We start from the raw sequence: 16,745 nt of genomic DNA, 5'->3' as shown, positions 1-16,745 counted from the left end.
CGTTAGGTTGACTGAAAGTTAGGCTGAGACAGCATTTCCAGCATGGAGACCGCCATCGATGGGACTCCAGTGCCCCCTGCAGGAACAGACGGTCGACGTCACTCAGGCTTTTTTCATTAAAGGAGCAACATGTAACTCGCTCTGTAAACCTTTCTGCGTTCTAACCTCTCTCCATTTTTCAAAAGCATCTCCAATATTGATCCTAGTTTGAGCACGTTTCTTCTCGTGGAGCTTATTAGAAACATGCAGAGGCTTTTTAGGTCGGGTACAATCACTTCTATCTGAAACAGTTCTTCCATCGCTGCAACACCTGTTGGTTTGACCTGATAACTGCTCTCATATCTGACAAACCGAGGGGCGTCCAACATGGCCGTGTGCCTTAAAACCGCCTACCTTCTCTGGTCCAAACAAATCCAGAGCATTCAGGACCAGAATCTAAAGTTAGAAGGAGGACATACTGGCTGCTGCATTGTTGTCAGAGAAGCCAGCACTTAAACATAGCATGTTTCCTTAATGTCTGATCATATAGTAAGCTCACTTTATCATTTCACTCATTACAGAGCTTACTGATTGAACAATTAATGTTTACAGTCTATGGGAAGCTGGAAGGACATCAGGCAACGCTCCAAGGTTAACTCAGTCCGTACAAACAACGTACGAAAGTGAACCGAAGTGTTCAATAATTCCCACTGCAGTAGTCCCAGAGTTAATGTTCAATGTCGTAACTCCAGGGGCGTATACAGAGGGGGGGGACAGGGGTTGAAAAATGTGCAACCAATGTTGTTTACACTGTTTTACTGCCAATGCTTTTATTGGCAACCTTCATGGGTTAAAGTCTGAGATGAAATCGAGTGTTATCGGTTTGTCGGGAAACACACACACAATCCATGTGATGCAACCATTGCTGTTTACACAGTTTTACTGAATTTTTTGAGTCATCCGTTTTGATTTTATGAGGGATAAGAGTTTTCCCAACAAGGCGCATAGCTGACGTGATTGACAGGTGCGCGGGATGCAACTGTTTGTCATAATGCTTAAAACCCTCCTCAGCTCCAGGTCTCAACCTGTCGTTAGGCTGACATTTCCAGCATGGCGGCGGCCTCTGATGAGCCTCTGGAGCCCCCTGCAGGAAGTGATGGGTGATGTTACTCAGGTTACGAATGTACGAATAACCTTGTTATGCTGCAGTGAATGTAATTCATATATTCAACAACACAAACTGCAAGATAGTACAACACTTGCATTAACAGTTTAAACACTATAACAACAACTAAGAAGCGGTATCAATCGCAATGGATTGTGGGATGGGTAGTTCCTCGACTCGGGAAGATAAATCATCACATTGTACCATTGTCTTTTTCTCAGTTTGTTAATGCCGTTTTTACGCCTGAGGGTACTGCGCCCCACAGTTTGTGCTTGCCGTCTGAGCGCGTTGCGAGGAAGTTCAATATTTTCAACTTTGGCGCAGCACTCCACGACGTCACCTCCAAGCGTCCAATAGCAGGGAAGATCAGATCACAACAAACGTTGTCCCACTTTCCTGAGCTCTAGTTTACAGACCTACCAGGACATCAGACAGAGAGCTCTAGTTTGTGCAGAAATGTGTGGCGTGTTCGTGAAGCGGTCATTATAGAGCTGCAGCACCTGAACGAGCCTAAACGCTCCCACATCCTGTCGCGCCCTGAGGCTTTCATGAAGCCACACCCTCTTCTTCTTTTCTGTTCGTCTCCTCCTTCCCAGCAGATGAAAGGTCGGAACTTTCTACTGAATAGTGGACACATACATTGTGCTGGGGCACAATGCTATTGAGCTATTGTTCCGACTATCGTTTCGGTCACAAGCGACTTGCGTAGCTGATTTGCTCACTCCCCCTCTGCTCTGCGCTCTACCCGCAAGCGCAGTGCACACCGCATACTATCTGAAAAGCTCTTAAATATAACGGCTAATGTTTGTGTGTTAAGCCAAAGTCCTGGTTCACTGTTATTTACTCTGCATCTGACTTACAGATTCTGCTTTAGGAACAGGAGAGACAGAACGTATTAGTAAAAGCCTGACTGTTAGAGGGAAGGCAGAGACTGTCACAACAGTTGGATCAATGCAGTTGTGTATTTATTTATAAGTAGGAATCACATGACTGCTATCGTTTGCGTGCCCTTAGATGATCTCTTGAGTCCAGATGACCGGGAGAGGAGTGTGATTTGTCTTCATGGGAGTAGACTTTATGATGTGATGTGATTGGCTTTCAGGGTATTTATATTACGGATACGTGTAAGACTAGTCTGCACACACACACAAACACACACACACATCTCTGCCTGGGGAAGAGTTGCATTGTTGGACTCCAGGGAAATACCAGAAATCAGGGTAAATATTTAATTTTTCTCTTTTAAGTATTCATTCCTGCAACTAGTACGATGCATATAAATACTGAAAATGTACCTTCAAGAGTTACTGACTTAGCAAATTCTTCATTATATTTTAAAACCTGAGCTTGAAACTGTAATTTCTTAGGTATGACAAAGGCACTAATAAAGTACTTTCTGAAAATGTTTTGTATTTCTCTGTTGGTAGACTGGAAGAAGGAAGAGTATGTGGGACAAAATAGTAAGAATTGGGCATTTAAAATGTGTTTACAGCAAAGTGTCGGCACAAACCTGGAGTGAGGCAGGCACAACGTTTAAAAAGGGTCAGTGACCCAGTGCCTGGTGCAACAGATACCCTGGCCAAGATCCGAGTATGCTCTACCCCAAAGTCCGGTCATTTAATCAGTGTGAACACAAACGTACCATACTTTTACCATACTCGGGTACTGTGCCCGAGTCCCCTGGAAGAGGTGGCCTCGGCCATGATTCATGTGTACTCGATCACGGTCCGCGGTAGATTTGGATGAAACTGTAATCAAACAAGGAAGTGGACCACTGTGACGTCATTCAAAAAGTCTTGTGTTGCTCCAAAAACCGCTGTATCCGAGTAGCACAACAACAAAAACATAACAAAAACATCCACAGCTAGCAGGATGGACTGAGTCCATGATTGGTTGCCATGGTTGCTTCTTCAGCTTTTTGGTGGATTTGCAAACCACCTGTGTGCATACTGCCACCTGCTATATCGGACAGTGTGAATAAGCAAGTGTTTAACGTAGACGAGCGGAGGAAGGGGGCAATCGAGCCTAATGTGAAAACGCCCTTAATTTGGATGAAGAGCCCTGAAGCAACAGGACATCCTTTTTTTCTAAAGTGCCAACTCATTACAAATCTTATCTCAAGACACTTTACTGAAAATTGTTCTCTCTTTTCTGTCTCATCCAGAACAATGAAGTACGTTTTGTTATTTATTTTGCTGACCCTCTTGGGAACGTGCTCGGCCAGAAATCATGGTAAGTATACTGTAATGTGATAATAACGGTATTCTCTTTATTGTTGGTAAACTGATGTACAAAATGAGTTCTCTCTATTCTAGTTCTCATACAATCCACAGTACCACTTAGTATTGTAGTAGAAGGTCTCGGCCTTGTCTCGGAACCGAAAGTATTTTTACCCGGTCTTGTCTCGGTCTCAGACTGGGTGGACTCTGGATTTTAAATCAAGACCACCACTGATCGGCTACATTTCCACGTCAGCACTGTGACGAGAAGGAAGAATGCCGGCTTCAACCTTCCCAGTGTTGTGGTCTAAATGAGTGACACACCCGACGCCGCACACAAGATGATGATTTTTTCATTGATATTTATGGTCTTGGTCTTGTCTTCGTCTCATCCTGTCTTGGTCTTGGTCTTGTCTTGGTCTCTGAGCACTCTGGTCTCGGGTATGTCTTGGTCTTGGTTACTGTGGTCTTTACTACAACACAAGTACCAGTTCTAACTAAATCGTTAAAGGGTTAACTGTGTTTACGTTCGGAGCGGGAAACTGTCTGCTCCCTTCATTTCCACTCCTTCAAGTGAGAAATAGACAACGAGAAGCTGCCAATCAAACTTATTTAAGACAAGTGGAAAATTTAAAAAAAATACTATAATCACAAATTTGAATGTTCATTGTGGGGGAAAACTTCCTTTTAGTGAGTAGGAATCTGACATCATGAAGCTATTTCCATGAATACTGCTTATGTACATACTGTAAGAACTTTAGCTCAAGTAAAATAATCATCTGTTACATAATAGCATATATTTCACATCAATATATTCATATTTTGCACTACTCTCAACTGCACTGGTATTTTATTTAGCTTTGTCTATATTAGTTTTTTGTTGCTTAAATGTTTATATTTAATGTTATTCTTTTGTACATTGAAAGCACAGTTACCGAAGACACATTCCTTGTGTGTGTTTAAGTATACGGTCAATAAAGCTGATTCTGATTCTATTTAATATAAATCTACAAATAATTTCCTCAACAGAAAATGTGGCCTTGCATGGCAAAGCAACTCAGTCGCATCGCTTTCCGCATGAATTTGGGGATGCCTCCAGTGCAATCGATGGAAACCGTGAATCAAACTTCGGCGCTGGTTCATGCACTCACACTATAGAAATGGAAAACCCCTGGTGGAGAGTGGACCTGCTGGACAGCTACATCGTCACCTCCGTCGTCATCACCAACAGAGGAGACTGCTGTCCAGAGAGGCTCAATGGGGCTGAGGTTCACATAGGCAACCACTTACAAGACAATGGTGCTGCAAACCCACTGTGAGTGATATTAAAGCTACTGAAAACCTCATACTGCAATAACCTAGAGGTAGCATCTGCACAGTCAGGGCCGATCACACAGAGACGCGTCACTAGAAAAGCCTCGCCAACAAAATACCCTAGTTTTATCCTCTTTGCATTGGTTACCCGTTTCTTTTAGTATCCATTTTAAAATGTTACTTATTACTTACAAGGTTTTTCATGGCCATGCCTGCAGGCACCAGACTACATCAATGAACTCCTCGCTCCTTAGCACCCAAAACAGCCTCTGACATCTGCAAGTTTAGGCCTCCCAGCAGTTCCACAGTCCAGACCAAGGTCAAAGGGTGATCGACCATTTGCTCTACTGGCTCCTCAGCTTTGGAACAATCAATGTTGTCAATGTTGTCTGTGGAGGCACTTGGTGCATCTGTCTTGAAAAGTGCTATATAAATGAAATGATTATTATTATTATTTTACATTATATGATGTTTTGACAGATGTGTTATCTGACCTTGACACATCACAGATAGATAATGATCTTTTTTTTTTAGATTTATTTTTGGGCTTTTTGTGCCTTTAATGGGGAGACAGGACAGTGGATAGAGCTGGAAATCAGGGAGGAAGAGTAGGGAATGACATGCGGGAAAGGAGCCGCCCGCATGGAGGACCATAGCCTCCATACAAGGGGCACGCGCACCAACCACTGCACCACCAGCGCCCCGATAATGATCATTTTAACGTGTTTGTGTGTTTGTTTCAGGGCTGGAACAATATCTCACATCCCTGCAGGCAACTCGCACACCCTGACTCCAAGCTCTGGTACCAGTGGACGTTATGTGACAATCGTTCTACCCGGTGCTAAAAGGTATCTTACGCTGTGTGAAGTGGAGGTTTACGGGTACCGTGCCCCGACAGGTGAGGATTTAAGCCATACAGTTCTATTTTAAATAAGTTAAAGTCATTCTGTTAAAGCATGTATCTAAACATTTAAGTTCATACCTCGATCTGGTTGGATACTTGATTGTGATTGGCTGCTCAACAAAGACGCAGCATGTTGGAATGGATACACATCAGTTATGACTTTATATGATGTTAGAAACAGGCAGATGTGGTGGTCTCCATCCCTCCCACACAGAAATCCTTCAGAATTGAGGACATTTCAGAATGGAAATGTTGTGGAAATTGTGTCTGATATATGACAAGTTGCTTTGCAGATGTATTTAAAAAAAAAAAAAAAAAACATTGTTGTGACCTCATAGTGATTAAAACACAGAAGAACAAACATATTTATAAGTGCTTGCATTTTATTTTACAGGAGAGAACCTGGCGCTCAAAGGAAAAGCCTCACAGTCATCATTGTATACAGAAGGCGATGCATACTTTGCTGTTGATGGGAATAACGACAACGATCGGGCCCACAGGTCCTGCTCTCACACCGACACTAACTTCGCACCCTGGTGGCGACTTGATTTGCTTAAAACCCATAAAGTGGATTCTGTTAAGATAACCAACCGCAAAGATCTTGAGTTCTATCAACGACTGAATGGAGCCGAGCTGCGCATTGGAGACTCACTTGAAAACAATGGCAACAACAACCCAAGGTATAGTGTTCACCCTGTTCACTTAAAGGTCACATGCTATTCTCCTCTTCAACCAGTTTAACTTGGTCTCAGAGCTCCCCAAAACATATCTGTGAAGTTTCTTGTTCTAAATCCACTCTGATCCTGCATTTGATCATGTCTATAAACCCCTCTATTTCAGCCCTGCTCAGAACAGGCTGTTTCTGTGTCTGTAGCTTTAAATGTCTGACCACGCCCCTCTCTGGAAGGGCTTGGGTGGCTCGGGCTTTCTGGCTCCATGCTCTATTGTTTACTGTGAGAAGGCAGACTCAGAGAGCAGAACAAACCTAGCTGTGGGAGTGTCACCCACCATGGGGAGGGGTTAGTGCCCTTTCTGATGTCATGAAGGGAAAATCTCCCAACGGCCTGTTTGAGCACACGTTTTTTTCTTCTGCTCCAGGGGCCTGTATGTACAGTACTACTGAAATACTGATTGTTTGTTGTCTCTGATTAATCTTCTTCTGTTGTTTGTTTGTAAATATATGCATGGTCTGGATGGACTGTGGAACCCAATTGCCCTCTGGGATAAATAAAGTCTAAGTCTAAATTAAATAAATATTGAGGAAAAGTTCTGCAGTTACACATGTTTCACAGTTATAACAGAGAACATTTTTTTAAATGGTACTTATGTGTTAAAGAATGTGACGTCTTGACTGGTCTTTCTTTTGTCAGATGCGCCGTGGTAGATAACATCCCCGCCGGAGCGACTGTTGAATTTCAATGTAATGGGATGGATGGCCGCTATGTGAACGTATTCATCCCTGGAAAGGAGGAGTACCTGACCCTGTGCGAGGTGGAGGTTTATGGCTCCGTCCTGGATTAGCATCAAGATTCACTTTATCCAAAATGAGCTAAATTTAACCAACTGAACTCACATGAATCAAACTAATAGATACGGCTTAATTTTGATTGTTTGCATTGAAAATAATAAAATTTGTGTAAAAGGATAATTGCATCTTGGGGGGGGGGGGGGGGCTCTGATGGTTTTTGGGAGTGAGCTCCAGAGTGTGGGAGGGGCAATGGAGAAGGCCTTGCCCCCCCCCAGGACTGATGGTTCGTTCTGCATGGGAAGTACAAGTGGTTTGCATCAGTAGACCTGAGAGTGCAGAGGTGGAGTATGCCGGTGGAGGGGCTCAGATAGGTATGGGGGGATATCAGAAACGTGGGGGAGAGGGGGCAGGTTGTGGAGGGCTATGTTAGTGGTGATGAGGACTTTGAAGTGGATACGCTGGGTTTCGGGGAGCCAGTGGAAGTCACGAAGAACGGTGGTGATGTAGTCACAGGTGCAGGAGTGCGTGAGAATGCGAGCAGCAGAATTCTGGATATATTGTAGTTTTGTATTTAGAGCTACAGTGTAAGTAATAATGGTAAAAGTATTTGTTGTATATTAGCAGTTACAGCTAAGTATGATAAGAGACTCATCAGTCTAATATTGATGTTATGATTGATGAATTTCTTCGACGTCGTTGAACGCAATTGGACTTCACTCCCTTCCGCCCACTACACTCTGCCAAAGAAAGGCGTCTGATCCAACCTTCACAACAGGGCCCTCAATTTCAAACTAGACTCTTCAAGAAAGCAGTATAGATAATGGGAGGTTGGATTTTATTCAATATTTTTGTCTACCTTGCACTGTTGTTGCTGCTCCTTATTGTTGTCTCTCATGCTGCTGCTCTATATGCCTTTATATTGCCCCCCAAATAACGTTTTTTGACAAGAATTGAATTAACGTGCACCAATAAAGCAGATTTTCTCCGACTATTCAAAATGTTATTATAGACTAATACTCCCATTGTCATCATGTGGTTTCTCTTTGCTTGCAGTCTAAAGGCCGAACAGTATCTAATAAAACATCTTATGAAGCGTCTGAAAGTCTGTCAGCAATATGAAATCTCTCTAATTAAACTGTTTTATCTTCGTTTGTATATGACCAGGAAGTACAACTGTGTTTTTCCAGGACTACATGTGACACATTGTTTTTTAGATGTGATGTTGAGACAATAAAAGTGGAAAACATCATTGAAGTGCGAGTTCGTTGTTGCAATGTAAATCAACCAAATGTCACTTATAAAGACAATTATATTCCTCTGATTTTAAACGTTAGAAGAAGACCAAAGGATGAGTCACTCTTCCTGTTTGTGTGTACTATATGTGAGAGGCTTCTGAATTAAAACTGAGATCCTGCTTGTCAGATGATTTCAGGTTATTCATCCGTACGTCCTTGTCCAGAAGGTGGAGCAGGTTTACATCGTCTCCTCATCCTTGAAGCGGACACCAGAAAAAAGGAGGAGAGGAGAAACCGGGACCATCTATTCTTAAGAGAGGGGATGTGAGTTCTTTGACACAAATGGTTTTCAGATGCATTTGTAACTTCGTATCTTCAAGAATGGCAGAGTTTCAGGTCAATTTAAACATCAGAATATCATCCATATTTAATCTGACATCAAATCTAATCAAAGTCATAAAAAAAATCAATCCCCAACAGGGAGATCTGTGATGCCAGGCTGTGGTTTTATAAACAACAACAGTTCAATAACAGCATTAAGACAAAAACAGAATTATGTTTTTATAGAGTGTTTGTGTTTCATACTATATAATTCACAATCAATGATGTATATAGTCAATGTTTATCAGTGCATACCTGAGTGTTTGTAATATGTTCATTCACCCAAAAACGTTTCAATTTCAAATTGTTTGTAAAACAAATGTAGCGGCTGAAACTTGCTGTAAGTGAAACAAACATGCTGCTAAAAGCTGAAAACATTTGCATTTACATCAAATGTGTTAAAACCAGAGGTGTCAAGTAACGAAGTACAAATATTTCAGCTTGTTTTCATTCCAGCTTGTCATCGTTCAAAAAAAACATATGGATGAGAAGTATAAACATATACCATTCCGACACCCTATTGGTTTGTACGTGATCCACCTGCACATGACACAAATCACATCACACTCCAGCAAGGAAATGGCAGACATATGTAGCCTAGTACGAAGATGTCCATGGCAGAGACAACCATACAAGGGTAATTGTTACTAAGCCTGCCCTGGGTACACCAATTTTCTTGTCCAGTTTTGTTATCTTACATCCGTTGCCCTCACAGATTCCTGCAGCTAAGCTTGGATGTACATTTACATTCCAATGAAGGCTATTGATAACATGCCTCTGAAGTTTGACTTTTTGCACCGTTGCAATACTTATAGGCAACTAGTCATCATATCTTCTGCTCCATGAAACACATGTTAATGCTCAGTAGTACACATATATGGTTCTTTAATGTATTTGCATTGTACTAAAATGCGTTCATTTTCAATGGGCATAAATGCGGCTGAAACAGGTGCATCCCAAATTTTTCAACATTAACATTTTAATATGACATTATAGTCATTATGGCCTTTAGAAAAATGTTTTTTTGGAGAGGTGGGGTAGTGCACTTTAGACCCCTGTGGCGCTGCCTTTTTCTGGGACAACCACTGCTGTCTGCATTCTGTTTCAAATATATTAAATGGACTCCATACTTGATCTATATGCTTCCATTCTGTGTGACCTTTTCCTTTTATCTCACACGTGTTGTCTTGTATGTTTTTATGGGTGTACGTTGTAATGAGCACACTAACGGATGTTAAAGTGGATGTGTCAGTAAGATTCTGAATCTACAGGTTCAGAGAAACTGAAAAAGAAAAACGTCATTAAAAAGTTGCCAATCCCTGACTGGAATGATAGTCAAAATGATCGTTATCTGCACACAAGGAAGCATAAAGTCAACCGTGGTAAATTATCAGTAAACAACAGCACGTGTGTCATGATAAGACGTGGGTATAAATATTCTAACGTGGCCAACATTAACTCATAATCATCGATACAACAACAGCTACAGCAGCTCCTCGTCGTCTTCTGAGGCTTTACTCTGCAACTAAAGGTAGGTCGTTGTACCTTATGATTAAAAACCTTTAAAAATGGAAAATTAACCAACATGTAGTTTTACAGGGGTGGTGATTCGATACATCTCACAATATAAGATTTATGATTCAATAAATGGGCACGTTAAACGGTTATTGAAATAGCCCGCTCTGAGACTTATTTTAACTGGTTAAAGAGGAGGAGGATATTTGACCTTTAATGTTGACAGCCCGTGTAACATTTATGGAATTGTATGCACTTTCGACATCCAACCTCTACATCTAAGTTTGTTTTGGTTTTAAGAGACATTTACAACAGTAATAATGCTCATTTTCTCAGTGTAATTCTGTCATCGGCTCTCTTGTCTGTCTCAAACAGAACAATGAAACGCAGCTCCGTTCTGCTTCTGCACCTTCTTCTGGGGTCATGCTCGACCTACGCCTACGGTAAGAATTATTGTCATATATCTTTTATATAAATAATTTCATCCCCCATTATATTAAAAATAACTGTTAGTTCACACTCAGTTATTTTCTCACAGATTTACAAACAGTGGGACTTTATTCCAACCAGTCGCATCGAGTCTCCCCCTGGTGGCCATTAGAGATAATGCAGGTATCAGGCATTCCTGCGTAGCCTGCTCTTTTGAGACCTGAGGATAAGGTTTTCATTTACACATGTAAGAACACAAACGGCCACAGTCGGGTCGAGCCGATGTGTGAACGCAGCAGGAAACATTCAGGAATATTCGAGTGGGAGGGGTGATGACATTTATCTGTGCATGTCTTTAAACTGCTTCATTATGTTTTCTGTTCAGCAGTATGTTCTTCTCTGCTCCTTTGTTGATATCCTGAACATTTTTTATTGACTTAACTCTTAAAGACACCAAAGTGTCGGACTCTGTTGCATCATCCTTTATTTCTGTGTCGTTCCTATCACATCATGTCCTGCCTCCTGAGACCAGCCCTTTCAAATTAGACAGGGATCGCCCCGCTGTGAGGTGGATGTGTGAACAACTAACTGAGGAAGATTTCAGGGGCAGTCTTCCTGAAATGACCCCTAAGTGGCATGATTGCAGGTTTAGTAACTTGAAAACTCTTTTTTTTATCAGGTTTTAATGTGTATTTAAAATGTTTTTATCACAGAAAACGTGGCCTTGCGGGGAAAAGCGACCCAGTCAACACGCCACCTGCACCCTTGGTCATCTGCGGACAATGCCATCGATGGAAACCGTGATACTAACTCCGGCTCTGGATCGTGCACTCACACTTTAGTAGAGGCCAACCCATGGTGGAGGGTAGACCTACTGGAGTCGTACATCGTCACCTCCCTCGTCATCACCAACAGAGGAGACTGCTGTGCAGAAAGGCTCAACGGGGCTGAGATTCACATCGGTCACTCTTTAGAAGACAATGGAGTTGGAAATCCACTGTGAGTGAATAATGCTACTCATCTGTTAATCTCTATCAGCAGATTCTCTATTAAAAGTAAAGTCTGTAGTCGGGGTCCGAATTTTAGTGTGGGAAGTGTTCTGGCTTCTGTTAGTACATCAATCATTATTTGTATAAAGCGCCAATTCATAACAAGTGTTATCTGGAGACGCTTTACAAAGGGATAATATGCAGGAAGGGTTTCTCCTTTGTATTCCTCTTGTTCCTGTTGTCCACACTTCCTCTCCGCTGAGGTGGAGGTCGGAGCAGGCCGTGCATGAATGAGGACAGCGGTGGTTGGTGGTGGCTGGGCGTCAGGGACGTCGGGTGGTAGTAGTGCCAGATCACCTCACTGAAGGTTGGGGGAGATCTGGATTTTTGGTGGTGACAGCCTGCTGCTCTTGAAGAGCCTGGCTTCTGCTGCCAGGTCAAGACCTCATTGGCTTCTGGCAAGGAAAGGGGGGCAGGGGATCCATAGCAGCAGGGGGCAGGGGGTCCATAGCAGCAGGCTGTCACCACCAAAATTCCAGAGGAACTGTCAAGTGCTGACATTTGTTGTCAGAGAAGTATTGACCAATTATGTATCAGCAAGCTTTGGTGTATGCAGGAAAAACAGTCTTTGTGGACAGCAAAAGCTGGCTCCCATCAGCCGCAATCTGATTATGTATTACACTTTAAACAAATAATCTGCATGCACGTGCAGTTTACAATCTGTTCTTGATAGAAAAAACTTCAACTTGAGCGAAAGATGCAATTGACGCTGTGGCAAAGTCAATCATAGGGCTTTCACACCTGCAGAAAACTCCTGAAAAACTCCTGATATTTGCAGGAGGAGCTGCATGTTTTGAACGTATTAAACTGCTGCATTTTGTTTTCTGTTCTCCAGTTTGTTCTTCTCCACTCTTTTGTTGACACTGTGATTCTGATTGGTCAAGTATTAGTGTGGTCCATCCATCATTTAGATTGCTTTACGTCATACTTCCAAATTATTATTATTATTGGTTTTAGAAAACAACAAAGTCATGCAATGCTCCTTCTCTCTTGATCTCCCGTAGGGTTGGAGTCATCTCTCATGTCCCAGCAGGCAGGTCTTTAAAAGTCACCTTCACCAAACTTGTGGTGGGACGTTACGTGACTGTGACTCTGACTGGTCCAGAAAAGATCCTTTCACTCTGCGAAGTGGAAGTGTATGGGTACCATGCACCAACTGGTGAGAATTTGAGCACCTGCATATTTTATCCTGAGCCATTAAAGATGTAGCTAACGAAGGTCTGACTTGAGGCGTCTGTGGCCCAGCAGTAGAGTAAGTTGTCTCAACCAGAAGGTCGGGGGTTCGATCCCCAGCTCCTGCGGCAACATGTTCGATGTGTCCTGGGCCAAGACACTTCACCCCAAGATGCTCCTGCTGCTTCGTTGGCCGTGTGTGAATGTGTACGAATGGATAAGTTAATACTGAGGGACTCTTTACACAGCCGCCTCTACCATCAGTGTGTGAATGTGTAGGTGTGACCTGCGGAGTAAAAGCGGCAGCGGTCTCATTTTCTATACAGCTTCAGTCACACCACAGTTTAAAATGCATTCATTTAAATGTGAAAACGTGCAAACTGCATACACTTTCTTTTACTTGAAGATGTCTCCTGTTAAAAACATGGAGGTGGTAGTGCACTTTAGCCTCTTCTGGCTGAAATGAGTATTACAATAACAAACAAATCATTATATTTTTAATTTTGAAAAATACTTTATTACCAACATTGTTTGACAAATATATATATATATATATATATATATATATATATTTAATATTAATAGAAAATATTGAAGACCATTAAGGAAAATAAAATAAGCTTTTCTTGATTTGATCTTGATGCAAAGATCAGGCTTGTGACTTTTTATTGCTGGAAAATGTTCTATAAAGCAACACATTTATTCTGCATCCTTTAAGATTTGAATGCCTTTCAAAATGAGTAACATGATTTTCTATAACCTTAGAAGTTTTCTTTCACCAATGTAGAGGTCGGCAAAGTGCACATAGTTACAAGTTTCCGGTTCAAGAAAACTTTGACTGCACATAGCATCAAGTTAAACACTCAGCACTGACATTTACAACTGTTTCTTTTCTGCAGGAGAGAATCTGGCACTCCAGGGACAAGCTACACAGTCGACACTGCATGCAACAGGTTTTGCAAATCTTGCCATAGACGGGAATCGTGCCAGCGACTGGGCCGAGGGATCTTGTAGTCACACCACCAAAACTATGAACCCCTGGTGGCGACTGGATCTGGGCAAAACACACAGAGTGTTTTCTGTTAACATCACCAACTACAAAACTCATCCTGAACTAATTAACGGAGCTGAGATCCGCATCGGAGATTCCCTTGACAATGACGGCAACAACAATACCAGGTAGTTTATCCAAATAGTACAAACAGTGAAAGTCAATTTATCTGTCATTGGGCTTGGTTGGAACAACAAACTTCTCCTGAAAGCACCTACAATTTTTTTTAAATGTAAAACCAGATAGTATGGAGGCCCAAAGGCAACATGGGGCTAGAAGATATAATTTAAAAACAAGTTTCTGCTGTGCACCTGAAACTATCTCATGAGCAAAATAATTTATTCACAACCACATTTGATCCACTTGTAAATGTCCCTGTGTGAACACAGACCAAATTTGAGGTAATTATGCAACAATGGAACAAACTGGTCAATGATTCAGACCAGAGCAAACGAACTACAGCCCTCAGTTTTCATGTCAGGTATCAGAAAATTAAGGTTTTTTTGCATTTGATGATAGAATCTTGAGTTCCAGAATAAAGGCATAAAGGTTTCCAACAAAGCCGCACTTAACGTCAGGTATAAAAGGGCAAATAGATGAAAGAGACCTTTTTGAGATTCCTATTTTATTCCAATTGAGCTCGCAGTAGAGCCACTACTCCTTCTAATCGAAGGGAGCCAGTTGAGGTGGTTCGGGAATCTAATTAGGATCCTCCTGGACGCCTACCTTTAAAGGTTTTTCTTGCACGCCCAAATGGGAGGAGACCCCGGGGTAGACCCTGGAGGGATTAAATATCCTGTCTGGCCTGGGAATGACTCGTGATCCTCCATGGGGAGCTGGAAAATGTTGCTGGGGAGAGGGAAGTCTGGGTTGACTTAATTCACTTGCTGCGACCGCGACCCGACCTCGGATAACCGGAAGATAATGGATAGATGGATGATTTATTCTAATTTTATTCTCTACTCTGAAGCTAACACTTGAAGTATTGAGCTAATGAGGCACTTTCTTCTTCTGCTAGGTGTGCTGTGATTACCAGCATTGCTGGAGGTTTCACTGAAAACTTCAACTGTAACGGGATGGACGGCCGCTACGTCAACGTGGTCATTCCTGGAAGGGTGGAGTACCTGGCTGTGTGTGAGTTTGAGGTCTATGGATCCAGACTGGATTAGATCTCAGAGGAGGTTGAACATTTTTATCAGAGATAAACATCTTTACAGCCTGGTTCAAAAAACCAAATAGGTCTGATTGGCTCATGTCTTGATCGGCACACACTGAATTTTATGATGACTCATTCGTTTTGATTTGATGAAGGATAAGAGTTATTCACAATAAGGCGTGGGCAGGGGCGTGCAAGGGGACCCCCGCTCCATCATCAAGTACAGAGACCTGGACACTCCAGACGACCTGGACTTCTTTTAAACCCGGACAGAGCTCTGGATGTTTTTTAAACCAGTTGCACCAGCTGACCTGATTGACAGGCGGGTGCAGTGTAACGGTTTGTCAGGAGGCTTAAAACCCGCCTCAGCTCTAGCTCTCAGCCTGTCGTTAGGTTGACTGAAAGTTAGGCTGAGACAGCATTTCCAGCATGGAGACCGCCATCGATGGGACTCCAGCGCCCCCTGCAGGAACAGACGGTCGACGTCACTCAGGCTTTTTTCATTAAAGGAGCAACATGTAACTCGCTCTGTAAACCTTTCTGCATTCTAACCTCTCTCCATTTTTCAAAAGCATCTCCAATATTGATCCTAGTTTGAGCACGTTTCTTCTCGTGGAGCTTATTAGAAACATGCAGAGGCTTTTTAGGTCGGGTACAATCACTTCTATCTGAAACAGTTCTTCCATCGCTGCAACACCTGTTGGTTTGACCTGATAACTGCTCTCATATCTGACAAACCGAGGGGCGTCCAACATGGCCGTGTGCCTTAAAACCGCCTACCTTCTCTGGTCCAAACAAATCCAGAGCATTCAGGACCAGAATCTAAAGTTAGAAGGAGGACATACTGGCTGCTGCATTGTTGTCAGAGAAGCCAGCACTTAAACATAGCATGTTTCCTTAATGTCTGATCATATAGTAAGCTCACTTTATCATTTCACTCATTACAGAGCTTACTGATTGAACAATTAATGTTTACAGTCTATGGGAAGCTGGAAGGACATCAGGCAACGCTCCAAGGTTAACTCAGTCCGTACAAACAACGTACGAAAGTGAACCGAAGTGTTCAATAATTCCCACTGCAGTAGTCCCAGAGTTAATGTTCAATGTCGTAACTCCAGGGGCGTATACAGAGGGGGGGGACAGGGGTTGAAAAATGTGCAACCAATGTTGTTTACACTGTTTTACTGCCAATGCTTTTATTGGCAACCTTCATGGGTTAAAGTCTGAGATGAAATCGAGTGTTATCGGTTTGTCGGGAAACACACACACAATCCATGTGATGCAACCATTGCTGTTTACACAGTTTTACTGAATTTTTTGAGTCATCCGTTTTGATTTTATGAGGGATAAGAGTTTTCCCAACAAGGCGCATAGCTGACGTGATTGACAGGTGCGCGGGATGCAACTGTTTGTCATAATGCTTAAAACCCTCCTCAGCTCCAGGTCTCAACCTGTCGTTAGGCTGACATTTCCAGCATGGCGGCGGCCTCTGATGAGCCTCTGGAGCCCCCTGCAGGAAGTGATGGGTGATGTTACTCAGGTTACGAATGTACGAATAACCTTGTTATGCTGCAGTGAATGTAATTCATATATTCAACAACACAAACTGCAAGATAGTACAACACTTGCATTAACAGTTTAAACACTATAACAACAACTAAGAAGCGGTATCAATCGCAATGGATTGTGGGATGGGTAGTTCCTCGA

General features: G+C 42.4%; 1 protein-coding gene across 1 annotated transcript; it reads left to right on the top strand.

Moving 5' to 3' along the window:
* The first annotated feature begins 1,887 nt into the window (after positions 1-1,887).
* On the top strand, positions 1,888-15,096 carry LOC110005534 (uncharacterized). Its single transcript, XM_065957936.1, has 12 exons — positions 1,888-2,364; positions 3,309-3,376; positions 4,393-4,678; positions 5,421-5,575; positions 5,976-6,261; positions 6,952-7,101; positions 8,103-8,117; positions 10,556-10,623; positions 11,323-11,608; positions 12,663-12,817; positions 13,731-14,010; positions 14,901-15,096. The coding sequence occupies exons 2-12, from the start codon at positions 3,313-3,315 to the stop codon at positions 15,049-15,051; spliced, it is 1,896 nt and encodes a 631-aa protein (XP_065814008.1). The 5' UTR covers positions 1,888-2,364; positions 3,309-3,312; the 3' UTR covers positions 15,052-15,096.
* The last annotated feature ends 1,649 nt before the right edge of the window (positions 15,097-16,745 follow it).

The sequence above is a fragment of the Labrus bergylta genome, chromosome 8 (genome assembly GCF_963930695.1).
Source record: "Labrus bergylta chromosome 8, fLabBer1.1, whole genome shotgun sequence".
NCBI lineage: Eukaryota > Metazoa > Chordata > Actinopteri > Labriformes > Labridae > Labrus > Labrus bergylta.
The sequence above is the reverse complement of the archived record's forward strand: the minus strand, read 5'-3'. Positions and strand labels throughout refer to the sequence as shown.